We start from the raw sequence: 21,291 nt of genomic DNA, 5'->3' as shown, positions 1-21,291 counted from the left end.
GTATCCTTTGAAGCGCCGCGTCCGTTCACAACCAGCACTGTAGTTGGGACGAGATTGAGAGACGAGATGTCGCTGCAAGACTTCGTGCACAACTACGAGATGGAGAGCCTGCAGCTGGGCATTACGGCACGGCGGGACGTGATCACGCACATGGCGGAGTTCTTCCCGTCCCCTGAAGACGACGGGCTTGGCATCTTCCAAGAGACATCGCAGGCGCTGGCTGCACGCCGCGCGGCTGAAAACAGGCAACAGCAAAAGACGCCCGGAAGTGCACTCGTTCTGGCTGGAAACACGCGCGAGGGCTTTCACCACCGACTGCGCAACATCCAGCTAGTCGCGCTGACGAACGCTCTGCACAAAAGCCACGTACCTGGCCTAGTCGGGCTTGATCTGCGTTACAACCACCTGGGAGAACACGAAGAAATAGCCGGCCAGGACGATGCAGAGAGTGGAGGCGAAGACGACCAGGAAGGAGCACGCAACGAGCGCGAGTTCCTTTTGGATACAGCGTCAAGTCTTGGGCGCTTACTACAGCCCACGCCGTCCTATGCGTGCCAGATCGCCGAGTTGAATCTGCAGGGCAATCGTCTTGGCAGTGAGAGCTGTCGGCTGCTCTGCGCTGCACTAGACGCTGCGGGATCAGCGTCTCCATTACGTCGTCTGAATCTCAACGGAAATCCGCTAGGACCCGTGGGAGGCCACGCCATCGCAGTGCTACTAGCTGCCACTACTTGCCCGCTGCAGGAGCTCGACGTGGGCAACACCGAGCTCGACGTCTCCAATCTCATTGCCATAGCGCAGTCGCTGCGTGGCAACCGCAGTCTCAAGGCACTCAATCTCGACAATCCCATTGTACGCACAAAAGAGGAGGAAGCGATCCAATACATCGGGAAAATGTTGCAAGTGAACCGCGTGCTCACGAATCTAAGCTTAGCGAAGCATCAAATGACGGATCACGGCGCGCAGGTGCTGGCTGAGCGCTTGCTGGACAACCGCTCGCTACGACGACTCGTGCTGCGTGCCAACCGAATCAGTAGTACAGGAGCCTCTGCGCTTGCAGCTATGCTACTCCACCACCCAACGCTGGCTGAATTTGATCTCAGTGCCAACCGAATCGGAGACGCTGGCGCGAAAGCCTTTGCACAAGTGCTGCGAGCCAATATGAGCAGTCCGTTGGAGGTGCTGTCACTCTGCTCTACGTCCCTCACAGACGACGGCATGGCAGCGCTTGCTACAGCGTGTCTGAGACCACAGAACTCAGAAGCAGGCTCACGCTTACGCTGCCTCCTGCTTTGGGGGAACATCTTCGGCCCCAAGACGTCGCCGCTGGTGCTGGAGCTGTGCGAGCCCGGAGGTCGCTTCCACGAGTACAGCGTCGAGACCGACTTTATGCCGCGCCTTGTGGACGATGAGGTGCTTGTTGCACACCAAGAAGCGTACCACTTCCCACGGTTCGCGTCGCCCAAGAAAAGTTAAGTTGCCTTTCACTTCAACTTGAAAATCAACCTAAACGTCAATCTAAAAAATGAAATCATCCTGAAAATCAACCTAAAACAATCTCGGCGCAAAATGCTCCGCCGATTCCTGTCGAGGCGCCCGCGCGTAGCTGTCCCCATCGTGGCTCTCGAGCATCCTGCGAGAGCGCTACCTACCACAGGATTATCCCAAACATGTTGCAATGCTGCTCACCAAATTCGGGGCTCGTCGTGCCGCTCCTTCTTTCACTACGCTGCATGGAAAACATCGCTCATTGATGCCCGATGGTTGTCAACCACTGGTGCCCCTCCAAACGACGAGTCCTTTGCGTCCGTCGCTGGTCATGCGCAGCGAGAGATTGCAGATATCCACGATGTGATAGCCACCACCCATACCAAGCAGGAACTCACTGAGCTGCGAGAAGAAGCCGCAGACCCGAATCTCTGGGACGATGCCACTACCGCCGCCTCGGTGGTGCAGCGGCTGGCTGCACTGGAGTCGAGGGAAACGCGCGCGCATGAACTGCAGCGGAGGTTCTTAGATACGAAGGAGCTGTACGTGATGGCGACGGAGGAGTCCGACGAGCCCATGATAAGGGACTGTGTGAACGCAATGACTGCAGTCCGGACTGGTGCACAGCAGCTCCGACTGGAACTGCTGCTGTCCCATGAGAGTGATGCGCGGTCCTGCTTTCTGGAGATTCAAGCGGGGGCTGGAGGCACTGATAGCTGCGACTGGACGGCCATGTTGGCGAGGATGTACGCGCGGTGGGGCGAGGCACGGGGTTTCCAAGTGCAGCACGTGGACGAGTCGGTGGGAGATGAAGCTGGCTTCCGATCTGTGGTGTTGCGGCTGGACGGTGCGTACGCATACGGTTGGGCAAAGAGTGAAGCTGGTGTGCATCGCCTTGTGCGCATTTCGCCGTTTGATAGCGCAGGGAGGAGACATACGTCTTTCGCGCAAGTGCGCGTGTACCCTATGGCCTCTGAGGGTCGCTCCAAAGAGGAGATCGAGATCCCAACCAAGGATCTACGTATCGACACGTTCCGATCGTCGGGTCCTGGCGGGCAGCATGTGAACAGCACGGATAGTGCCATTCGAATCACGCACTTACCCACGGGGATTGTTGTGCAGAGCCAATCGGACCGATCACAGCACCGTAATAAAGCTGAAGCGCTGGCCATGCTCCGTGCTAAGCTGTACCAGCGCAAGCTCGAAGAAGAAGCTCTCAAGAGGCAGCAGTTCGCACAAGGGCTTGGAGACAATGCCTGGGGTAACCAGATCCGGTCCTACGTGTTGCATCCGTACCAAATGGTGAAGGACCATCGCACCAATTACTCCGAAACCAACACAGCGCAGGTTCTCGACGGCGATATCGACCAGTTCGTCGAGAAGATGCTACTGCACCAAGCAGCATCCATCCGTGCTGACGACTCGAACGCGTAGATAAGATCTATATATTTACTTGACGGGGCCTTATACTTGCTAGCTTCAATCTCTCGCTTTGGAACCAGGAAAACTTATCTGTCAGCCATGATGAACGAGTGTCTATCGCGGCCGCGGCTATCTGCCGATAGCAGAGCCCGAGAACCCGTGGGCCGTCGAGATGCGGCACTATCAGCGACTCGACGCGCGATCTCTGCCAACAGCACATCGCGCTGCCGAGAGGAGATGACATGCGTGTGCTCAGCCCAGTCCAGGACCTCGCCAACCTTTTTCGTCACCACATCACGCTCCTCGACGGTGCGGCTGAGCATGAATGCCTGCTGCAGGAACGAAATGTCCATGTCGCTGGGAGTTTGCAGCCACGGCTCACCGTCGATCTGCACGGGCAGAGTCTCTTTCAGGGTGAGGCGCACTGATCTGGCCTGGCACAGGCGTACGGCCTTGGACAAGCCCACTTGCATCTGGCCGAGGTGCAGCGTGCCATATACAGCTACAACGTCCAGCAAGCCATCGTGGGGAGAAGACGGACCGAAGTGCGTACTGGTGTCAGCAGCAATGCTGCTCGTTTGGCTGCGGTCGTCGTCGTCGTCCGTCTCGCTGGCCGAATCCGAGTCTTCATTGTCAGACTCCGCGTCATCGTGCCAGAGTTTAGAGCCGCCGCCGTAGCTGTTGATATTGAGCAAAATGACCCCTTCTGTGCCTTCGGGCAGTGTGATGCGCTTTCCATCGCAAACGAGAACCATCTTGTCAGGCAGCCCCGCGCACGTGCGAACCAGGAAGTTCTTCGCACCAAATTGGCTGTACCACAGCTTGTTCACGAATTGGCTCATGAACAGCCCCGGCGAGCGTTCACGCTGTTCGTGGAACTCGAGCGCCACTTGAGCGTCCACGCCGACACCCAGATAATTGTTCAAAACGACACGCTTCTGCGAGTCGCCAATGTTCACCTGCCACCGATCGAGGAGACTAACGTGGGCTGCTTCCACCTCAGCGAGGATCTCACTCACGTCGGTAGGAGCTGAAAAGCCAGCACCCCAGCCTAACACGCGGGCCAGGTCGTTGCCAGTACCCAACGGCAACACCGCGATAGGTGGCTGTCGCGAAGCACCGATTTCATCCAGCGCACCCAGCACCCAACCAACAGTTCCGTCACCCCCGCAAACCAATATGCGGAGCCGGGGTAGACCTATAAACCGACGTAGCGGCTCGATGGGGCTTTGATGAGAGAGATCATACACCTGCACGGGATTAAGCCACTTGCGCACTTGACGCAACACATGCAGTCCCAATTTGCCGCCACTGCGGCTGTTGATGAAGACCAAGAGCGGCGTGGTTTCCTTGGGAGTTTCAACCAGATCGTACGGAAGCCCGTCCAGTCCCGAGACAGCATTTGATGCAGCCGCAAGGGCACTTTCCCATCCCGCAGTGACCTCACTGCGCAAATTACTTGTAGGTGGGGTAGGAGGGGGCTCCATGCCATTGCTGGCGACGCCGCGACGCAGTCGGATGTTGGACATCTTGCTCACTGCAATGTGCGCGGCACTACGCACCGAATTGAGCGCACGCTGCGACTTGGTGGCGATGGAGACTGGCTCGTGCAAGATGACGCAGGATGGGGGTACGATGAGGTTCGCGTGCCGACCCAAGTCGCAGCGGCGTAGCAGCAGCGGGCGGTGCGCGCGGGCCAGCGCCTGTTGGAAGCATTCTTCGTGCACTCGCACGTGACACCACGCACACTTGAGCCCGGAGAGTGCAAGGATACTGCCGCAGAAAAGCCCGCACAGCGAGCACGAGTCCATCGGGTCGATGTTGCCCTTGATCCACATGTGGCGCTGCTGCTGCGTGGTCGCCAGCGACCGCTCTTCGTCCTTGTCGTCTGAGACAGCTGCCGCAGGTGGGAGCATCACGCCCGCCGCTCTGCAAGCACAGGAAGGCGCGGACACCACAGGAGCAGCAGAAGTCGGCCCAGACACGCCCTTGTAGCGCATGGTCGTGGCCGCACACTGCGCGTGTGCATACATGCCGCAGATGTCGCACTTGACGACGTAGCTGCGGATGCCGTAGACGATGGCGTGGCACACGTTGCACCACTGCGGGCTGCACACAGAGAGCAGGACCGTGAGTGCAAGACATGCAATTCTAATGGTTATTAGAGGTAGACGCACCCGGCCAAGTTGCCCGGTCGCCATTGGTGCTGCCCCACAGCGTACGGACCGTCGCGGAAGCTGCGCCACGTGAGGAAGAAGAGGAACTTGCGCACGCAGAGAAAGGCGATGAGGCCCAGTGTCAGCCCCACGAAGGTGTAGCCCACCGAGTTGAAGAGCGCCACGGCCTCGGGCGGCACGTACGTCGACGGAGGCTCCAGGAACGACTCCATCGGAGAACGTTGTAACGAAGCGACGCGGTGCTTTTGTGATGGGACCAGGTTTCATTTAAAAGTACGAGTCATATTCGACCAATCAATTTAAAGTATCTTTAGCTCGATGGGTACAGACGCAGAACGGTGCTTTGGTGCTTAGGCCGACAGCTTCTTGGCAACGCCGGCGAAGGACTCGCCCTGGACCTTGGCGACATCCAGCTCGAGCTTGGACGGCTGGCGAGAGCCGTCGGCGCCGGCGAGGGTGCCCGCGCCCCAGGGGGATCCGCCGTGGATCTCGTCCATGTTGAAGAGCAGCGGGCTGCGGTAGCCGAGCGGTACGAAGGTCATGCCCTGGTGGGTGAGGAACGTGAGCGTCGTGAAGGCTGTGGTCTCTTGGCCGCCGCCGGGCGTGCCCGTGCTGAAGAAGATACCCGCGGGCTTACCCACGAGCGCGCCGGCGGCCCAGAGCCCGCCACAGGCGTCAAACAGAGCCTTGACCTGCGCCGGCATGCTGCCGAAGCGCGTGGGAATGCCCAGCAGCACGCCGTCCGCATTCTTGAGGACGTCGGGCGTGGCCACCGGGTGGTCCTTCTTGGGGGCCGCATGCATCTTGCCCAGGATCTCCTCGGACAGCGTCTCCTCCACTTGGTAGATCTCGGCCGTGACGCCATCCACGGCCTCGACGCCAGCCTTGACGGACTCGGCCATCTTGGCGATGTGGCCGTACGTTGAGTAGTAGATGATGGCGATGTTAGTCATCGAGCTTGGAGCTGATGCTGAGTCTTGGTGCTTGGACTTGTGCTTGACGAAGCAGATTGAGGAATGAAAAGATCTTTAGACTGACGTCAATCTGGCCACAACACGGAAAGACGATTTAGCGTGGGCTTCAGCGCTAATAAAATCAGGTTTTGCCATAGAGTTTCTATCGGGAAACGAAAATGTAGAAAGAGTTGAGCAATGCCTGTCATGGATTTAAGGCACAAATCGGAGTTGCATGCAGCTAGACTAGTACTCCTTGCCGCTTTGACGGACGGAGCCCTAGTCGAGCACTAGCGATACGAGCGACGCTGCGTGGTCGAGAAGACGGAGACGCCCTTCTTGCCTGCTCCTTTCTTCTTGCCGCCCTTGCCGGAGCCCCAGGCCGCTGCGGGGGGACTGGTCGACGCATTTCCCCATGCAGCCGGCGAGCCAAACGCTATGGGGTCGGCAACGGGGGTCCTGGGCTCGCCTCCGAGAGCTGGGAAGTACCCAGAATTCTCCGTTACCCGAGCAAACGAACTCTCGACGTCTGGGGAGACTGCTGCACTGTCCAGCTCGGAATTCGAGAGATGAAACTCCTCGAGCGACTCGGCAATCGCTTGTTCGTAAGGCGACGGCCACGTCATTCCTTCCTGCTCCAGCGAAAACGCTGCTGCGTTGCTCTTGAAGATCGGAGACGACGGAGTCGTAGCGTTCTGCTGCCTTTGCTTCTGCTTTCGCTGCTTGGTGCGCTTCTTGAGCTCGTTTCGGAACAAGTTGAGCGTCGAAGGGGACAACTGGGACGTCAGATCGAGCTCGCAAATGTAAAAGTCGCAGAAACGCGGCAAGTGGCTCAAGAAGCGATAACGCTTGAGCACTTCTTCATCCATGACCACATGCTCGATATCCAGCACACGACCGTGGATTCGTTCGGGCAGCAAGTGGTAGCGGTCAGCAGGCAACAGCTCCGAGCTGGCTGAAGAATTTGCCTCTTGAGTCCATGCTGCCTCCATCTCCTTTTGGCGAGCGTCCTCTTCGTGTCGGCCTTCTAGCTCGTGCTGGTGCTCATCTGAGTACTCCCTCAGCAGACATTTCATGTTCAACGGGTGGAGAACCACGTATGTTCCGTCCGCGATCTGGTAGAACGAGTACGCCTCGCCACTTGCGTTTTCATGCGGTTTCTCCTTCGCGACAGGGGTGTTGCTGTTCATATTGTAAGTGTGGCTAGAGCCATAAGTGCCGTGACTAAAGTCGTCACTCTTGGCAAGCCGCCCTGACGTGTTCCGCATAGCCTCCTCCACGAACGGGAGGTTGTCTACGTCGCCACTGCTTCGGAACTCGGCATCCATGGACTGCAAATCGCGCATCTCCGAGTACAAAAGCTCCCGTAAGTACGCGGGCGTTGCTTCCAAGATGCGCGAATACGTTGCATCGACATCATTTATACTTGGTAGCTTCCGAGAGCGCTTCCGTTCGGCGAACGCAGAAGCCTCAGGGGGCGGTATTGCAGAGCGGGAAGTCGCCTCGACTTCTGCAGATGGGAGAGCACGAAGCTGCGGAAACATGCTCGATTTCGGACGTTCCAGAAACTGAAAAGTTGCATCCGAGTCCACATGCGGAGGAATTTGCAGCTGATGAAGCTGCACACTGCGCAAATGTCCCTTTTGGACGGATTCGAAGCACATCGGACAGCGACGCCAGTACTTGTCCGTCATCGATAGGTATCGCAAAATACACGGCCAGCTGTATATCAAGTTGGCAAGCATTTAGTAGACTGCACAGTATAATACAAGACTGGCAATCGTTCGCGTACGTACCAGAAGATATGGCCGCACTTGGTGATTTTCGGCGCGCGAAAAGTGTCCATACAGATCGGGCAGGTCTGCGGGCTTTCGACGTCATACCACAGCAGCACCTGTTCAACCGAGGACCCTAGAAAATGTCATCCAAAGCCAAATACCACCGACGTATTAGACAACAACCCCATTTCGTCGTCTACAAGCCGGCCATCCCTTACATTCGGTGAGCGCTTCAAGATCCCACGTCGGCACAACGGCATCCGGTTCCAGCGGTGAAATCACGAAGCGATAGCTGCATGTCCACCCAACACATCAACCATCAGACGAATGCAAAACACAAGTCTGTACATAGACTGCAAACGTACTTGGCATGGAGATACTCGCTCTGAGTGCGCGGTGCCGAGCTCTTTTTCTTCTTCTGGTGGTGGTACACGTGCCTCTCACGCTCCGGCAGTGTAAAGTTGAGCAGGTGATTGGCCGACACTCCGTTGCGGGTGACGCGCTCTTCGTAGTCCATGTTCTTCTTCTGCAAAGAGAGACAGACAAACGGTCAGCGTCACAAGACTCCAGCCCATTGCCTTCCAACCCACTGCAAAAGCCGCACCTGCTCTCGACGAGGACCGCGACGCGCAGAGCCGCCATTGCTGTTGTTGCGACTACTGTTATTCCTGCTGCACACCAAATCTCAGCCGTTAATTCGCTCGCCCGTCGCCTGCAGATCCCCTGTTCGAGGCACAGAAACGCACCTCATGATGGCGGGCGGCGCGCAGCGAATTAAATAGATATGGAGATAGGTACAATAGATACACGTGTAGAAGACGATGAAGAGGGGTGCGAGGCGCGGAGAGGGAGGCTAGACACCGCGTGGGTTGACCAGCGAGCGAGACTTCGGCGGCGGCGAAGACGTCGAAAATGAAGTGACGTGCGAGATTCAATCCACGCGATTTCGACCAATGGGAATCGTGTGAGATGTTAATCCTCGAAATTTCGCCCAATGGAAAAGCTCAATTACTCATTTCAGATAAGGATGGCGGAAACCAAGGAGGTGGTGCGCATGTACCGGCGGATCCTCAAGTTGGCGCAGCGCTACCCGAGCATCAAGCGCGCGTCGATCATCCGCGACATCAAGACGGAGTTCCACGCCAACAAGCACCTAACCGACGCGCAGAAGATCCGCGAGGAGCTGGCGTCCGTGCGCGCTGGCATCAAGGAGTTGTCCATGTACGCGAGTCTTCACCCTTCGCTACCCAACTGGAGCGTCGAGGTGGGGCGCGACGCCATTCAGCCGCCACCGCCTGTGCACGGCGGTGTGAGTGCAAAGGTTGTGGGCGATGACAAGTTGGAGTGAGAGACAGGAGCATGTAAGCCTGTATTGAAAACATTGAGAGATCGTTGAGTTTACTGGTTGTTGCTGGTCTGGATGGGTGGGCAGAACTCGCAGCCTTCGCAGCACTGCTCACACACAGGGCCGAGCTGTGTCTGCGGGATGAGGATGAGGTCGCCCGTTTGCTTGGACGTCGTCATGTTCAGGAACTGGCTGATGGGGGAGTGCTCGTCGGCCGCCTTCAATGGAGAGCAGCAAGTGTGAGCAGAATACTTGTTCTCGTTATCAGCTATCTACGCACCGCAATCACGCGCGGAATGCTGTCGTTCTCGTCAGTGTAGTGTCCGAACCAGTAAGTTTGCATGGCGTTTGGTGGCCACCCGTGTGGGTTTGAAGACGCCGCGATGAGCGCCAGCACCTCCTGGAACATGACGCTGCGCCGGATCACGTCCTTGTCCTGTAGCAGCTCGATGCGCAGCCGCAGTTGTTCGAATGTGACTGTAGCGACCTCCTTGTCGTGGAGATTGAGCGTGCCCACTACAGGCAGCAGCCCGCCCTGCCGCGAAGATGTCATCAAATCAAACCCATGCACAAAGTTACTGGAGTTACGAGGCCATCCGCACCTCGATAGTGCCGACGACGTACGAGTTCTGCTTCCTCGGGTCTGACGGAAACGTAAACACGCGGACCTTCACCCGAACCATTTTCGTGTACACCAAGGAGATGATTCCAAGGGGCGGCTATTCTCTCTAAAAGTAAGTCGGTTGCGTGCACCAAGCAATAGCGCAGCAAGGTTGAACAAACAGAGCAAGACAAAGAAAACTAGATGATATCAATAACGTGCATTGGTTTGAAGGATCCTATGACGAGTTCCCATTTCGGTTAAAAGTACACTTGAGCTCATGTTTTCGTTTTGTCGACACATAAATATTGTACCAGGAGTAGATGCTGCTGTTTCTTGGAGACGCAACGCCTCGAGCTCGTAGACCATAGGGTAGGTCCGTTCGCTTGCTTGGGGCGTTCTGCGCTCGGCGAGAGCTTAGATGTACACCCAGCCGGAGCGCTCGAAGGCCGTGGACGGATCCTCCTTCTCCAACTTGGACTGCGGCGACAGGCCTCCAAAGTGCTTCTCTGCGGGTGCTTTGCCGTTCATGGGGTGGGACATCACGTGCTTGAGCTGGTCGAACATGGTTGCTGTTTGGCGGTGGGGAGGAAGAGGCTTCTTCTTGACTTCAATTGATGTGGTGCTTACGACGCAAATTGGGAACTGAGCCAGATGAAAGACCGTGCCATTGCAATTCAATTTGCATGCCAGCGCTATGCTGAGGTACATGTACAAGTGTCGTTTCGCGCGAATACCGCCGAAAGTTCAAACCTTCGAGATACGATACGTCGCTTGCGGCTATGTTTGATGGTAACGCATAAGCTGTGTGGTGGAACTGTAGAACCGAATACCCGCGTGAAACCGATTGTTGAAGCTGTATTAAGTGCGATAAGCGACTGTGCGCTCATTGGCTGATTGGCGGCATGGAAGTGGTCGCGGTACACAGACGCGTCACTGGTCCGGCCTAATCGGCCTAATCGGCCTCTGATTGGACTGAATCGAGCGGAAACCTGTGACGCGCGCCTTGCGGCGCTTGAGGATCGGCGTTTGACGTTCAAACGTCAAGCGCGGCTATAGATGGCTTCGCGTGCAACGCAATAGCGCAGCCTGAATGGTCCGGCCTGACCTGTAGCGGTGGACGGCATGGATGCCTTCAGGCGGCGTTCCAGATTGCAGGCGCTATCTATGCTGCCTCGCGGCAAAGACGTCGGCACTTAGCACTGCTGACTGACTGCTGAAACAACGTACCTGTAGACGGAGCCCCACAAACACGCGCACAGTGCTTTGTAGCGAAAATGGCGAGCAACGGATGCTGCTGCTGTGGCGTAGAATGTCTGCATGTCGACGGAAACGTCCTCGGCGACGGCCTGCCTACGCTGTCGCGCATTGCATCGCATGCGCGGGTTGCTGTACGTGCTGTGTCGGTTGCATGCAGTGATTATACATATAGCTGGATCAAGATCAAAACCCAAACAGCAGATGTACTGCATGTTGAAGCCGAGCTCCACCAGATATCATCTGGTCGTACTGTGTGGCGGGGTCGTCTTTGTGAGCAGGTCCACTTGTTGCCGGTTTTGAATGCTGCTCTGGTTTTCGTGTATTGAACGTGTGCAGACAGTATTGATGCCAAACCAAAAGGTAGACACTGGAGCAGGCTTCCTCTGTCGGGCGGCATCAAAGGCAAGAACAACGAATGCCATAATCTCGAACCGCAACGGCAGATCCAGCTCTAAAATTAACGGCTTTGCTCGCTTTTCGACCAATGAGCTAAATGGCGACATCCTTCGCCTTCGCCGAGGTCAAGGCACTGGTGCTGCGACGGCAGCGCGAGCAGGCCCAGCAGCTCCTGGAGCGGTTAGCTGCCGCCGTCCTGCCGATCCTGACAAGAAGACGGTTCCGCGTGCGGCGGCTGCTCGAGTTCTTCCCGACCGATGGCGCGCTGCTGGGGATGAATGTGAACCGCGGAGCCAAAATCTACGTCCGTCGTGCGTCACAGGCCTCTGTCGCTGCTGCTCTCGCTGGGCTATTGACTGTGCTCTGCTGATGTACAGTGAGACCCAAAAGAACCCCCGAGTCATTTTACCCCTACGAGGCTCTTCTGGAGACGTTGCTGCACGAACTCACGCACATGGTGCACGGGCCGCACAACCAGGCCTTCTACCAGTACCTGGACGAGCTCAAGCAGGAGATGGAGTCGCTGATGGTGCGTGGACTGGAGGGGCAAGAGGCGGTCAAGTTTGCAGACGCTGGAGCGGGTCAAAGACTCGGTGGGGACAGTGCTAGAGTCCCTATCTGCGTCGCGGCGGTGCTCGCGGCAAAACGGAGAGAACAGGTGAGCAGAGGCTCTTGCTTGGAGTGAGAAGCTGGTGACTTAGTCAGCTTTGATGCGTACAGTACCATTCGTTGCTTGGAGGCGAGACAAGTCGGCGGCTTGGATCGACAACGTCGAGCAGTGCGTCGACAGAGCTCCTTGACCCGCAGGCTCTTCGACGAAAGGTGGTGGAGGCTGCGGAGAGGCGACGTAGGGACAACGAGCACTGCAAAAATGTGCTGCGTGAAGGAGCTTCGCATGAGGTCCTTGGCATCGAAAGCAGCGACGAAGATGAAGACGAGAGCTCCGCTAGTGCTCGTACGGGCACAACGGATATCATTGTTCTCGATGATGACGAAAATGCCGCTGCGCTTCAGTCACCGTCAGTGAGTCATACTGCTGACCGCAGCACAGCGGCCATTATCGATCTGCTGGATGGACAAGACGAAGAAGAGAATGGGGCCTCAAACAATCGCGATACGTTAGCGATCAGGGACAGAAAGCGCAAGCGGCAGGAAGAAGCCTCCGAGATAATAGACCTGACATGATGAGTGTGGCAGGCGTCAGCACCAAGGCAAAGAAGCTCACAAGACTTGCATGTTCACGTGAAGTAGGTGAGTGGAATAACAAACGCCGAAACGGGGGCCTGGGTTGACGCAGCTAAAATTCGGCACTGAAGCGCGTCTCAAAGGAGCCCTCATCCAGGACGACCTCGTTGCTCTTGAAGATGCCCTTGCCAAAGTACTCCGCGATGGTGTGGAACCCGTCTGCAGCGGTTTCGAGCTGGTTGTAGAACTGTTCGTGGTTGCCAGCCTTCTGCTCGAGCTGCGTTTTGAGTCCGAGGATGTGGCGGTGGTCCATAGAGCACGTGATGCACTCGCGGTCCGTCTCCGAAATGCAGTTGAGGTGGAAACTGTGCTGGCACATGAAGTGCACCGCAGGAAGGTCCAGGTCGTGGTTGCACAGGTCGCACTTTGTTGCCTGGAAAACCACCGCACGACTGCTCAGCTGCGCAATCTCTTCCTTCATTTGCTTTGTGTCGCCCTTGAAGGCCTTGATCTTCTCCTCGTCCTCCTCGATCTTTTTCTCGTCGCTGGCCAGCTGGTTCACTACGTACTGCTTAATCACTGACACGGGCAGCTCACGTGACTGGCTCAGCACTTGCACCACCTGTAGCGGAGGGATAGCTGGGTTCGTATCGATGAGAGCAAGCAGTTGCTTGAGCTCCTTCCACTCCTCACCGCTCGTAGCGCCCTTGGGCAGAGGTCCTCGCTCTGCGAAGTACTTCAGCGCCAGTGACCACAGGTTCAGGTCCTTCTCGCCGTGCTTGCGCACCTCCTCTAAAATGCTCTGGTCGTCGTTTTCCTCGATGTGGAACTGCACCAGCATGTGGTACATATGGAGCTTGTTGTACAGGTAGCGCTTGCCCTTCTTCATGCCATGCATCTGCAAGTGGATAAGCGCATGGTCCTCGTCGTACTTCACGCGTGGGTTGTCAAGAATGCGCAGCACAGCTTCTTCCTTCTCCTCGATCGATCGGGCTCCATTTTCGCCCTCATCATCGTCACTGAGCACCATTTCCAGCAGTGTATTGCCGATCGACGTATTGCTCACAGTCTCCACCTCGACAATATACTGCAGGAACTCCTTGAGCTGCGCACGGTGCGACACAAACAGGTGCAAGAAGTCACCCGGATCCGATTTCAACGACGGGTTACCAGGAACAAACTTTCCTGTACACAGTCGCTTCAGCAGCTCCGTTGTCGGCCCCGGCATGTGAGTAACCAGGGTGCGACCATACTTGCGCAGATTCGAGTCGGCCTCGGAAAAGCTCAGGTGCTCGATGTACTCAAGAGCATCGGCCACTCGTTCCTTTTCATTCTCCGACAGCGCAACCGAGTCCTCCGAGTCAACGTAGCTGATGTGGTCTAGCTGGATCTTCAAGTACCAACTGTGCTCCTCGTGCTTCTTTGCAAGGGTCAGAGCGTGCTGCGGGTAGTTTTCCCACAACACGCTGATTGCCGTCTCGACATCGAAGTTGAGGTTAGCAGCCGCGCCACCTCCACCGTTTCTGGGCGTCGTATCACCAGAATCGCTGCCACTCTTCGTGCCATTTGCCTTCCTGGCGTCAATAACCTCGTCCAACTGAATGAACTTGTCCAGTTTCTTTACATCCTTGAGCTTTGTGTAACAGTTGAGAAGCAGCGTCGTGTGCTCCGCATTGGCAAACGCCTTCTCGTGGAGGGCCTCAAGGTAAGCCGTGAGATTGTGAATACGCTGTGCATCAAGAAACCGGCGAATCACGTACGATGGCTCGACATGACCAATAGTTCGAACGTATTGGCGCAACGATCCGTCGAAGTCTCCCTTCTGATATAGGTGGTCTCCGTACATGCGGAAGATATCAATGATGCTGTTGACATCGTAGTTGGAGCTGAAGGCCAGCGAAATGGCAATCGAGTACAGGTTCTTCCGGAACAAAATCTCCAGCTTGGACGTCGTATCCTTTTCACTCAAGCGGTACACATGGCCCATAGAGGACACAACGAAGATGGCACCAAACTCGCACACCACATGACGGACCTCTTCCATTTCATCCAGTCCAAAGCGTGCACCAGGGGCTCGAGCATTCGACGCAAGCGGCGGCTTGCGCATAGGACCTTTAGGATTGGTACTTGTAAGCGTCCAGTTAAACGCGATGAACTTGTTCTGCAGGTCGTACACGTTCACCTGATGCCGTCCACGCGGGTCTACGTGCGCCACCAACAGGTAGTGCTTGAAGAAGCGCAGGTACTTCTTTTCACCTTCAAATCCGAAACACACAGAGCGATCTTCAGTCGTGTAAAAGTACACAGCATCGGTTTGGCCCACTGCTATCTCGCCTTCCTCGTTCACGCACGAACAGTTCATGTCCACACCACGTTCGTCCAGAACCGTCGTGCGTGGAGGAAGTGCAGCAGCACCGCCGGCGCTCTTCACCAACGCGGGGTCGTCGTGCGAGCAGTGGTAGCACGTGAGCCCACGCCGTGTGGACGCATACAAAAACACATGCGCGACCGTCGCCGTAACAGGCTTGCTCGTGAATTCCAGTCCCGTCACGGGGTACTGGCCTGCAGGTTGAAGCAGATGCGGCGGCCGGTCCGTACGCCGCTTCAAGTCACTGCGAAAGAGAATCACAGCGCCGTTCTTCAGTCCCACCGCGAACTGACTCAAGTCGTCGTTCACTGCGAACGCCGTCACTGCTTCCTCCGGGTACTTCTTGGCGAAAACCGGGATCTGCTGCAGCAGCTTGGGCTTGCCCTCTCTATCCTGTTGGTCCGTGCGCCAGAAGCGCACCACTGCTGTGGTCTTGCCCGTCGGCTTGGACGTGTACATCTGCAACAATCAACCATCACCGTTTAGCCCTCTTCAACATCACCAATACCAAAATAATTGCAATTAATCAACCTCTTCAGCATTTGGTCCTCGACCAGCTTCTGCAATGGCTTTGGACTGTTCCCGTAGCTCTTCGGGACGTGGGTCGATACCGTCACCAATTGTCACCAGCACATTGCTGCGCTTCATCTATTGGCAGTAAATCGCAGCGACAATAACCGAGTTGTTAGAGCTCGACAACAGGAAGACTACGGGGGTCAATTGACGCACCATGACGACGTGCGACACGAACAGTTCGTGCGCCTGGAACTTTCGAGCCTCCAGCGAGCGGTTAGCCAAGTGCACGAACCCGTCGGCGTCTCCCACGCAGATGAGGCCTCGATTGGCGCTCATGCTGGTGATGTCTACGCCCTGTGGTTTAAGCCAAGATTTGAAACGTTAGAGAGCGAGTTGGGGGCTGTACTTTGTGCTGCAGATAGAGCAAACAAGCACCTTCATCCACGGACCGCTTGCATCCTTGAGCACCTCCTTGTCGAAGAAGGCGAAGCGTCTCCACTGCGCCATGGCGTCCGGTTCTTCACGTTTTCCCCCTTGTTGTGGGAATGATACCGATGATGTATTCGTATTTAGAAGGAGCTGTGATTTTTGTGACCAGACTATAATTTGGTCCTTATAGTTGAAGTGAAATGCAACTTCGACTTGGCCTCACGCAAAAACAAACTCATTATACTTGACACTATGTGGTCTATAAGTCAATGATCATCGTCAGTTAGAATATGCTCCATGAGGTCCTCGTCCACGTCGTCAAGGCGTAGGTCTGATCGTCGAGACCGCATTGGCCGCTCGGGGGTCCGTCGATCGCTGGTTTTCACGCGGATGACGGGGGTTGTCTGGATGTCCGGGCGGCCGAAGTCAATTTGGTTGGAAGCTGCCAAGAAAATCGGCGTAGCGGTTGTTATAGGGCTAGTTATTGCTGATGTTCTTGATACTGCTGGAAGAGGTAACGACTCGACATCGTCTAATGCTAGAGTTCGGTCGCTTTCCTCGACATCATTTGAGATCACTTCCGTGCCTCTGGAGCTTCGACCACTGGATGTGAATAGCGCCCTCGGCACAGTTTCCGTCTGCAGTAGTAAACCGATGCATATGAGTGTAAGCAGGACTAAACTCGGAGACGCTCACGACCTGGGACTTACCTGATAACGTATCAGTGGAGAGTCCAATGGTGGCGCTTCACTCTTGCCGGTCGGTGTCTGTGGTGTTTTCCTCCAATTACCATGGTTAAATAAGTGCGAGCGCACGTCTGGCGGCAGCGCTTCTTCGTCCAGCGAGTAGCCGTCCTTGATCTGCTCGAAGTGCTGTTGCCTCGCTTGGGGGCTCTGCTGAAGCAGCGGTTTAACATTCTTGAGCTCGTTGAGCTGTGTCCGCACTAGCTTGGGCGGTGATGGAGGTTTGGTCTTCTCCTTTTTGCTGCGTCTTCGCTTCTTCTTCTGGTTGTCTTTTTGATTGTCATCACTCGTGTGACCGTCTCCTGGTTTGTTGCTGTTTCCTGCCTGCGATTCGTTGGTCTGAGGCTGGTCTGCGCTCTGGCCGATTGTCCGTACGACGTGCGTGGTGGCGCCCTGCGCTGGAGATGCTCCTTTCTGTCTCTTGTGACTGCTGCTCTCTCGCGGAGCCTCGGGCGTCGGGTCCTGGAACACTTCAACTCCGGTAACCTCCGACTCAATCTTGCGCGGCGGTGGCTTGGAGCTTCTTGCCCCCATGACACCAGCAGCCAGCTATCAGTTCGTCAGGGCACCGATAACGTTGATGCAGCGCAGTAGATCGGTCAGCCTATGACTCAGCAAGAACCCAGCGGGCGTCGGACGTACTTGCAGACGATTAAAATAGCCTATATGTAGCCATGTCCAGCGGGCATGGCTACATATAGGCAATGACGAAACGTTTGGATTGGCTAAATAGGACAATCAAATTGGCCAATCGAATTGTGCCATCGAGCCTGTCCCCAAAGTTCAGTCGCGTTGTCGCGGCCGCCCGGAACACTTTGCACCTGGTCGCCCTGACGTCAGCACTGCCAGCACAATGGGCGAGTTTCACGACAAGAAGGTCGCCTTCTCGCTGCGCAGCACCGAGAGCAAAGTCGCGGTCTGCATCGCCGGTGCGTACTCTTCTTATTGCGCAACTAGATCCGTTGCTGACTCCTCATCCGTCTGCAGGCTGGTATGTGATCAGTCTCGTGACGCTCTGGACCAATCGTTACGTGGTGGCCAAGCTGCGCGTGGACTCCAACCTGCTGTCGCTCGCGCAGCTCGGCATGTCTGTGGTGGGCGGCCTGGGCTCCGAGCTCTATCTCGTGGGCTGGGCAATGTGCAAACGCGGCATGCGCAAGGTGCTGGACGACGGACTCAAGGACATGGTGCTGCTCGCCGGTGTACGCATCCTCACGGTGCTGCTGGGACTCACAGCGCTCAAATACATTGCCGTCTCCTTCACGCGTACGTGCGCTTTGCATTGCATTGCTGAGCTGCTGGAAGAGCATCCGTCGTAACGTTGTGCTCTTGACGTATCCATTTCTCCTTCCAGAAACAATCAAGTCGTCCGCGCCATTCTTCACAGTCGTGTTGACTTACTTTCTGCTGGACCAGCGCACAGGATGGAGAGTGAACTTCTCGCTTATCCCCATCGTGACGGGGTTGATCTTCTGCAGTCTGTCGGATAGCTCGTTCCACGTCATCGGGTTCGTCGCAGCGCTCATGTCCAACTGCGTCGATTGCATCCAGAACGTATTGACCAAGAGGCTGCTCAACCGCTCCTACTCGTAAGTTTGCCTTCAGTGTGCATATTTGACGTGGTGTGGCTGTACTCATATTGCTTTTCGCTGCATGTTTTGCAGGACCTCGCAACTACAACTGTACACTAGCATCATCGCGGTGGCCATGCAGCTCATGTTTATCTTCTACAACTGGATGGCGACGCCGCCTGATCCCGTTCTTGAAGCCGGTAAGACTGAGCGCTCGACGGCGTTCGTCTTCCTGGTCCTGATCCTGGACGGCATGTGCTTCTACATCCAGAGCGCGCTCGCGTACATGCTCATGAGTCTGGTGTCGCCGGTAACACACAGTGTGGCCAATTGCGTCAAGCGTGCGCTCATCATCGTGCTTTCCATCTACCGCTATGGAGAGGACGTGACGCCGCTCAACTGGTGCGGCATGGGGCTCGTGATCTTCGGTGTGTACGCCTTCAACTCGGCGTCACGGTTGGAGCGCGCGCAAGCCGCCAAGGGCCCGCTCATCGCCCCCGCCGCTTCAACTTTCGTCCAGACGAGCACGATCAGCGCGCTGTCGGAGATCCGGATCGAGAAGGGACGTTGACGCTCTTGATCGCCAAAGTGTCCATGTACAAAAGACGCTATCCGCCAAGCTAGATTTTAGCTCGAACTCGAAGTGTAACGGTTATAAATGCTAAAGTGAACCTATACGGTACTTTTATTGGTCTGTTTTGGACCAATTAGCGCGCGTAACGGATGCCATTCTCCAGCAAGGCGGCCACACGATCACAACCGAAAAAGGTACCGCAGCAGCATCGACCAAGAAGCATGGCAGGCGCGACGGACTACGCGAAGGAGCTTCTGCGAAGGCAGTTTCTAGGTATGCGGCGCTCTTCCCCTTTGACTGGACCCTGTGATCACCGCTTTCCCCGCTCTGATACGCGGCGAATAGAACGTAGAATGGATCACTAACCGACTGACACGTGGTGGATCTTTTTGCTGTCTAGAAATGAGCCGCAACCCGCCCGAGGGCGTCTCGGTGGGTCTGGGTGATGACGAGAACATCTTCAACTGGGAGATCCTGCTGGTGGGCCCACCCGACACGCTGTACGAGGGCGGCTTCTTCAAGGCGGGGCTCGAGTTCCCTTCCGACTTCCCGAACATGCCGCCCAAGATGACATTCAAGTCGGAGATGTGGCACCCGAACGGTGCGTTGGCCTCAGTCTTAACGAAGACTGTGTGATTGGCTGGTGGGGCGGTTTATTGACTGTTGCGGTCGTTGTGCAGTATACCCGAACGGCGTCGTGTGCATCTCGATCTTGCACCCGCCTGGAGAGGACCATCTGAACCAGCAGGAGACGGCGGACGAGCGGTGGCGTCCCATTCTTGGCGTCGAGTCCATCTTAGTGTCGGTCATCTCCATGCTCTCAGACCCGAACGACGACTCTCCCGCCAACATCGACGCCGCGGTACGCAAGAGGCTGAAGTGTGTATGGGAGGTGAACTGGTCTGACTGATGATGGTTGCTCTCGATAATCAGGTGGAGTGGCGGAGCGACAAGGAAGGCTTCAAGAAGCACTGCCGTCGTATCGTGCGGAAGTCCCAGGAGGATATCTAACAGTCACTAGCTTCTGGTGCATCATGACAAAGGACTGCCACGCCACTTCTTGCATGCTATAAAGCCGGCCGCCGCCTCGGACCCGCAGCAACTGCGACGAGGCGGCGTATGAACGAAATGAACGAATTCACGTTGGACATCTCCTCCTGCAGCTCCTCTTCCTTTGCCCAAGCGAGCTCACCATCTTTGCATGAGCAAGCGGGTCTAGAACGGAGCTTAAAGCCCGAATTAGGACCAAATCATCGCATTTTAGCAGTTCTAGCCAACTTAATTCGGGTTTGCTGCAGGAAACGCGCAAGCAGATCGGTCTCCGGTGATCCAATCCATCGATTCGCCCCCAAGCAGAATTCGTTTCGCGTCCAAGCCCCGACAGCTCCTCCCTCCACACGATGGTCCTCGCTCTGCGCCGCTCTCTCGCGCTGTCGTCGCGCGTGGCCAACCGCTCCCTGGGCATGCTGCACCAGCAGCAGAAGGCCCTGAAGCACACGCACACGCTGGTGCTCATCCGCCACGGCGAGAGCGAGTGGAACAAGAAGAACCTCTTCACGGGCTGGTACGACGTGCAGCTCTCGGAGAAGGGCAACAAGGAGGCGGCGGCCGCCGGCCAGCTGCTCAAGCAGGAGGGCTACGCCTTCGACGTGGCCTACACGTCGTACCTCAAGCGCGCCATCCGCACGCTGTGGCACGTGCTGGAGCAGAGCGACCAGATGTGGATCCCCGTGCACAAGACGTGGCGCCTCAACGAGCGCCACTACGGTGCGCTCACGGGCCTGGACAAGCAGGCCACTGTGGAGAAACACGGCGCCGAGAAGGTGCTGGAGTGGCGTCGCAGCTACAACATCCCGCCGCCGGACCTGGACACGGCCAGCGAGTACTACCCTGGCAACGACATCAAGTACAAGGACGTCCCCAAGGAGGAGCTGCCTCTGGCCGAGTCTCTGGAGCTCACGGCCGCCCGCGTGCTGCCCGAGTGGCAGAGCACCATCGTGCCCAGCATCCAGGCCGGCAAGAACGTGGTTGTCGCCGCCCACGGCAACAGCCTGCGTGCCCTCGTCAAGCACCTGGACAACATCTCGGAGAACGAGATCACGGGCCTCAACATCCCCACGGGCGTCCCGCTCGTCTACCACCTGGACGAGAACCTCAAGCCCATCCCGCACAAGGACGCCATCGCCCCGCTCAGCGCCTTCTACCTGGGCAACCAGGACGAGATCCGCGCGCGCATCCTCGGTGTCAAGAACCAGACCAAGTAAGCAGCTTCGAGTGCAGCTGAATGGACGCCATTATGCGTAGTAGAACCCAGTGAGCCAAACACACGAACGAGTAAATAACCTACTTGGTAGAATCCAAACCTGCCTCGTTGCCGCTTTGTTTACTGTTGGCAGCAGTTGGAAGGTGTGGCATGCAATCCGCGACCAGCCTGGTCACCAGACTCGATGGCAATGCACCGCCCGATTTGCTGGTGGTGCGAGAT

General features: G+C 56.6%; 14 protein-coding genes across 15 annotated transcripts; 7 read left to right on the top strand and 7 right to left on the bottom strand.

Moving 5' to 3' along the window:
• Positions 1–66: 66 nt before the first annotated feature.
• KRP23_3877 (Leucine-rich repeat-containing protein 34) lies at positions 67–1,476 on the top strand (the record flags this gene model as incomplete). Its single annotated transcript, XM_067888788.1, has 1 exon — positions 67–1,476. One exon carries the CDS (start codon positions 67–69, stop codon positions 1,474–1,476), a length of 1,410 nt encoding a protein of 469 aa, XP_067747995.1.
• A 93-nt stretch (positions 1,477–1,569) lies between these two features.
• On the top strand, positions 1,570–2,922 carry KRP23_3876 (Peptide chain release factor 2; the record flags this gene model as incomplete). Its single annotated transcript, XM_067888785.1, has 1 exon — positions 1,570–2,922. One exon carries the CDS (start codon positions 1,570–1,572, stop codon positions 2,920–2,922), a length of 1,353 nt encoding a protein of 450 aa, XP_067747994.1.
• Positions 2,923–2,996: 74 nt separating this feature from the next.
• Positions 2,997–5,299, bottom strand: KRP23_3875 (Diacylglycerol kinase 2; the record flags this gene model as incomplete). Its single annotated transcript, XM_067888784.1, has 2 exons — positions 2,997–5,019; positions 5,088–5,299. The coding sequence occupies 2 exons, from the start codon at positions 5,297–5,299 to the stop codon at positions 2,997–2,999; spliced, it is 2,235 nt and encodes a 744-aa protein (XP_067747993.1).
• A 138-nt stretch (positions 5,300–5,437) lies between these two features.
• Positions 5,438–6,040, bottom strand: KRP23_3874 (Quinone-oxidoreductase QR2; the record flags this gene model as incomplete). Its single annotated transcript, XM_067888783.1, has 1 exon — positions 5,438–6,040. One exon carries the CDS (start codon positions 6,038–6,040, stop codon positions 5,438–5,440), a length of 603 nt encoding a protein of 200 aa, XP_067747992.1.
• A 290-nt stretch (positions 6,041–6,330) lies between these two features.
• Positions 6,331–8,569, bottom strand: KRP23_3873 (RING finger protein 10; the record flags this gene model as incomplete). Of its 2 annotated transcripts, none has more annotated exons than XM_067888781.1 (6): positions 6,331–7,762; positions 7,837–7,951; positions 8,037–8,110; positions 8,184–8,344; positions 8,423–8,489; positions 8,565–8,569. In XM_067888781.1, 6 exons carry the CDS (start codon positions 8,567–8,569, stop codon positions 6,331–6,333), a joined length of 1,854 nt encoding a protein of 617 aa, XP_067747990.1. The 2 variants fall into 2 exon arrangements, with proteins under 2 accessions (XP_067747990.1, XP_067747991.1); XM_067888782.1 differs by having other exon boundaries at positions 8,423–8,486.
• Positions 8,570–8,845: 276 nt separating this feature from the next.
• KRP23_3872 (uncharacterized protein) lies at positions 8,846–9,166 on the top strand (the record flags this gene model as incomplete). The annotated part of the gene is made up of 1 exon (XM_067888780.1): positions 8,846–9,166. The coding sequence occupies one exon, from the start codon at positions 8,846–8,848 to the stop codon at positions 9,164–9,166; it is 321 nt and encodes a 106-aa protein (XP_067747989.1).
• A 50-nt stretch (positions 9,167–9,216) lies between these two features.
• Positions 9,217–9,846, bottom strand: KRP23_3871 (uncharacterized protein; the record flags this gene model as incomplete). The annotated part of the gene is made up of 3 exons (XM_067888779.1): positions 9,217–9,381; positions 9,444–9,698; positions 9,766–9,846. The coding sequence occupies 3 exons, from the start codon at positions 9,844–9,846 to the stop codon at positions 9,217–9,219; spliced, it is 501 nt and encodes a 166-aa protein (XP_067747988.1).
• Positions 9,847–10,181: 335 nt separating this feature from the next.
• Positions 10,182–10,475, bottom strand: KRP23_3870 (uncharacterized protein; the record flags this gene model as incomplete). The annotated part of the gene is made up of 1 exon (XM_067888778.1): positions 10,182–10,475. The coding sequence occupies one exon, from the start codon at positions 10,473–10,475 to the stop codon at positions 10,182–10,184; it is 294 nt and encodes a 97-aa protein (XP_067747987.1).
• Positions 10,476–11,517: 1,042 nt separating this feature from the next.
• KRP23_3869 (DNA-dependent metalloprotease WSS1) lies at positions 11,518–12,605 on the top strand (the record flags this gene model as incomplete). Its single annotated transcript, XM_067888777.1, has 3 exons — positions 11,518–11,731; positions 11,798–12,078; positions 12,141–12,605. The coding sequence occupies 3 exons, from the start codon at positions 11,518–11,520 to the stop codon at positions 12,603–12,605; spliced, it is 960 nt and encodes a 319-aa protein (XP_067747986.1).
• A 112-nt stretch (positions 12,606–12,717) lies between these two features.
• Positions 12,718–15,996, bottom strand: KRP23_3868 (Vacuolar protein sorting-associated protein 11-like protein; the record flags this gene model as incomplete). The annotated part of the gene is made up of 4 exons (XM_067888776.1): positions 12,718–15,432; positions 15,505–15,621; positions 15,703–15,843; positions 15,925–15,996. The coding sequence occupies 4 exons, from the start codon at positions 15,994–15,996 to the stop codon at positions 12,718–12,720; spliced, it is 3,045 nt and encodes a 1,014-aa protein (XP_067747985.1).
• A 188-nt stretch (positions 15,997–16,184) lies between these two features.
• Positions 16,185–17,195, bottom strand: KRP23_3867 (uncharacterized protein; the record flags this gene model as incomplete). Its single annotated transcript, XM_067888775.1, has 2 exons — positions 16,185–16,556; positions 16,629–17,195. The coding sequence occupies 2 exons, from the start codon at positions 17,193–17,195 to the stop codon at positions 16,185–16,187; spliced, it is 939 nt and encodes a 312-aa protein (XP_067747984.1).
• Positions 17,196–17,514: 319 nt separating this feature from the next.
• KRP23_3866 (Solute carrier family 35 member E2B) lies at positions 17,515–18,803 on the top strand (the record flags this gene model as incomplete). The annotated part of the gene is made up of 4 exons (XM_067888773.1): positions 17,515–17,590; positions 17,649–17,927; positions 18,016–18,250; positions 18,326–18,803. 4 exons carry the CDS (start codon positions 17,515–17,517, stop codon positions 18,801–18,803), a joined length of 1,068 nt encoding a protein of 355 aa, XP_067747983.1.
• Positions 18,804–19,027: 224 nt separating this feature from the next.
• KRP23_3865 (Ubiquitin-conjugating enzyme E2 G1) lies at positions 19,028–19,817 on the top strand (the record flags this gene model as incomplete). The annotated part of the gene is made up of 4 exons (XM_067888772.1): positions 19,028–19,079; positions 19,207–19,407; positions 19,487–19,668; positions 19,740–19,817. 4 exons carry the CDS (start codon positions 19,028–19,030, stop codon positions 19,815–19,817), a joined length of 513 nt encoding a protein of 170 aa, XP_067747982.1.
• A 389-nt stretch (positions 19,818–20,206) lies between these two features.
• KRP23_3864 (2,3-bisphosphoglycerate-dependent phosphoglycerate mutase) lies at positions 20,207–21,070 on the top strand (the record flags this gene model as incomplete). The annotated part of the gene is made up of 1 exon (XM_067888771.1): positions 20,207–21,070. The coding sequence occupies one exon, from the start codon at positions 20,207–20,209 to the stop codon at positions 21,068–21,070; it is 864 nt and encodes a 287-aa protein (XP_067747981.1).
• Between the last annotated feature and the right edge of the window lie 221 nt (positions 21,071–21,291).

The sequence above is a fragment of the Phytophthora ramorum genome (genome assembly GCF_020800215.1).
Source record: "Phytophthora ramorum isolate Pr-102 chromosome Unknown Phyram_PR-102_s0003, whole genome shotgun sequence".
Classification (NCBI taxonomy): Eukaryota; Oomycota; class Peronosporomycetes; order Peronosporales; family Peronosporaceae; genus Phytophthora; species Phytophthora ramorum.
The sequence above is the reverse complement of the archived record's forward strand: the minus strand, read 5'-3'. Positions and strand labels throughout refer to the sequence as shown.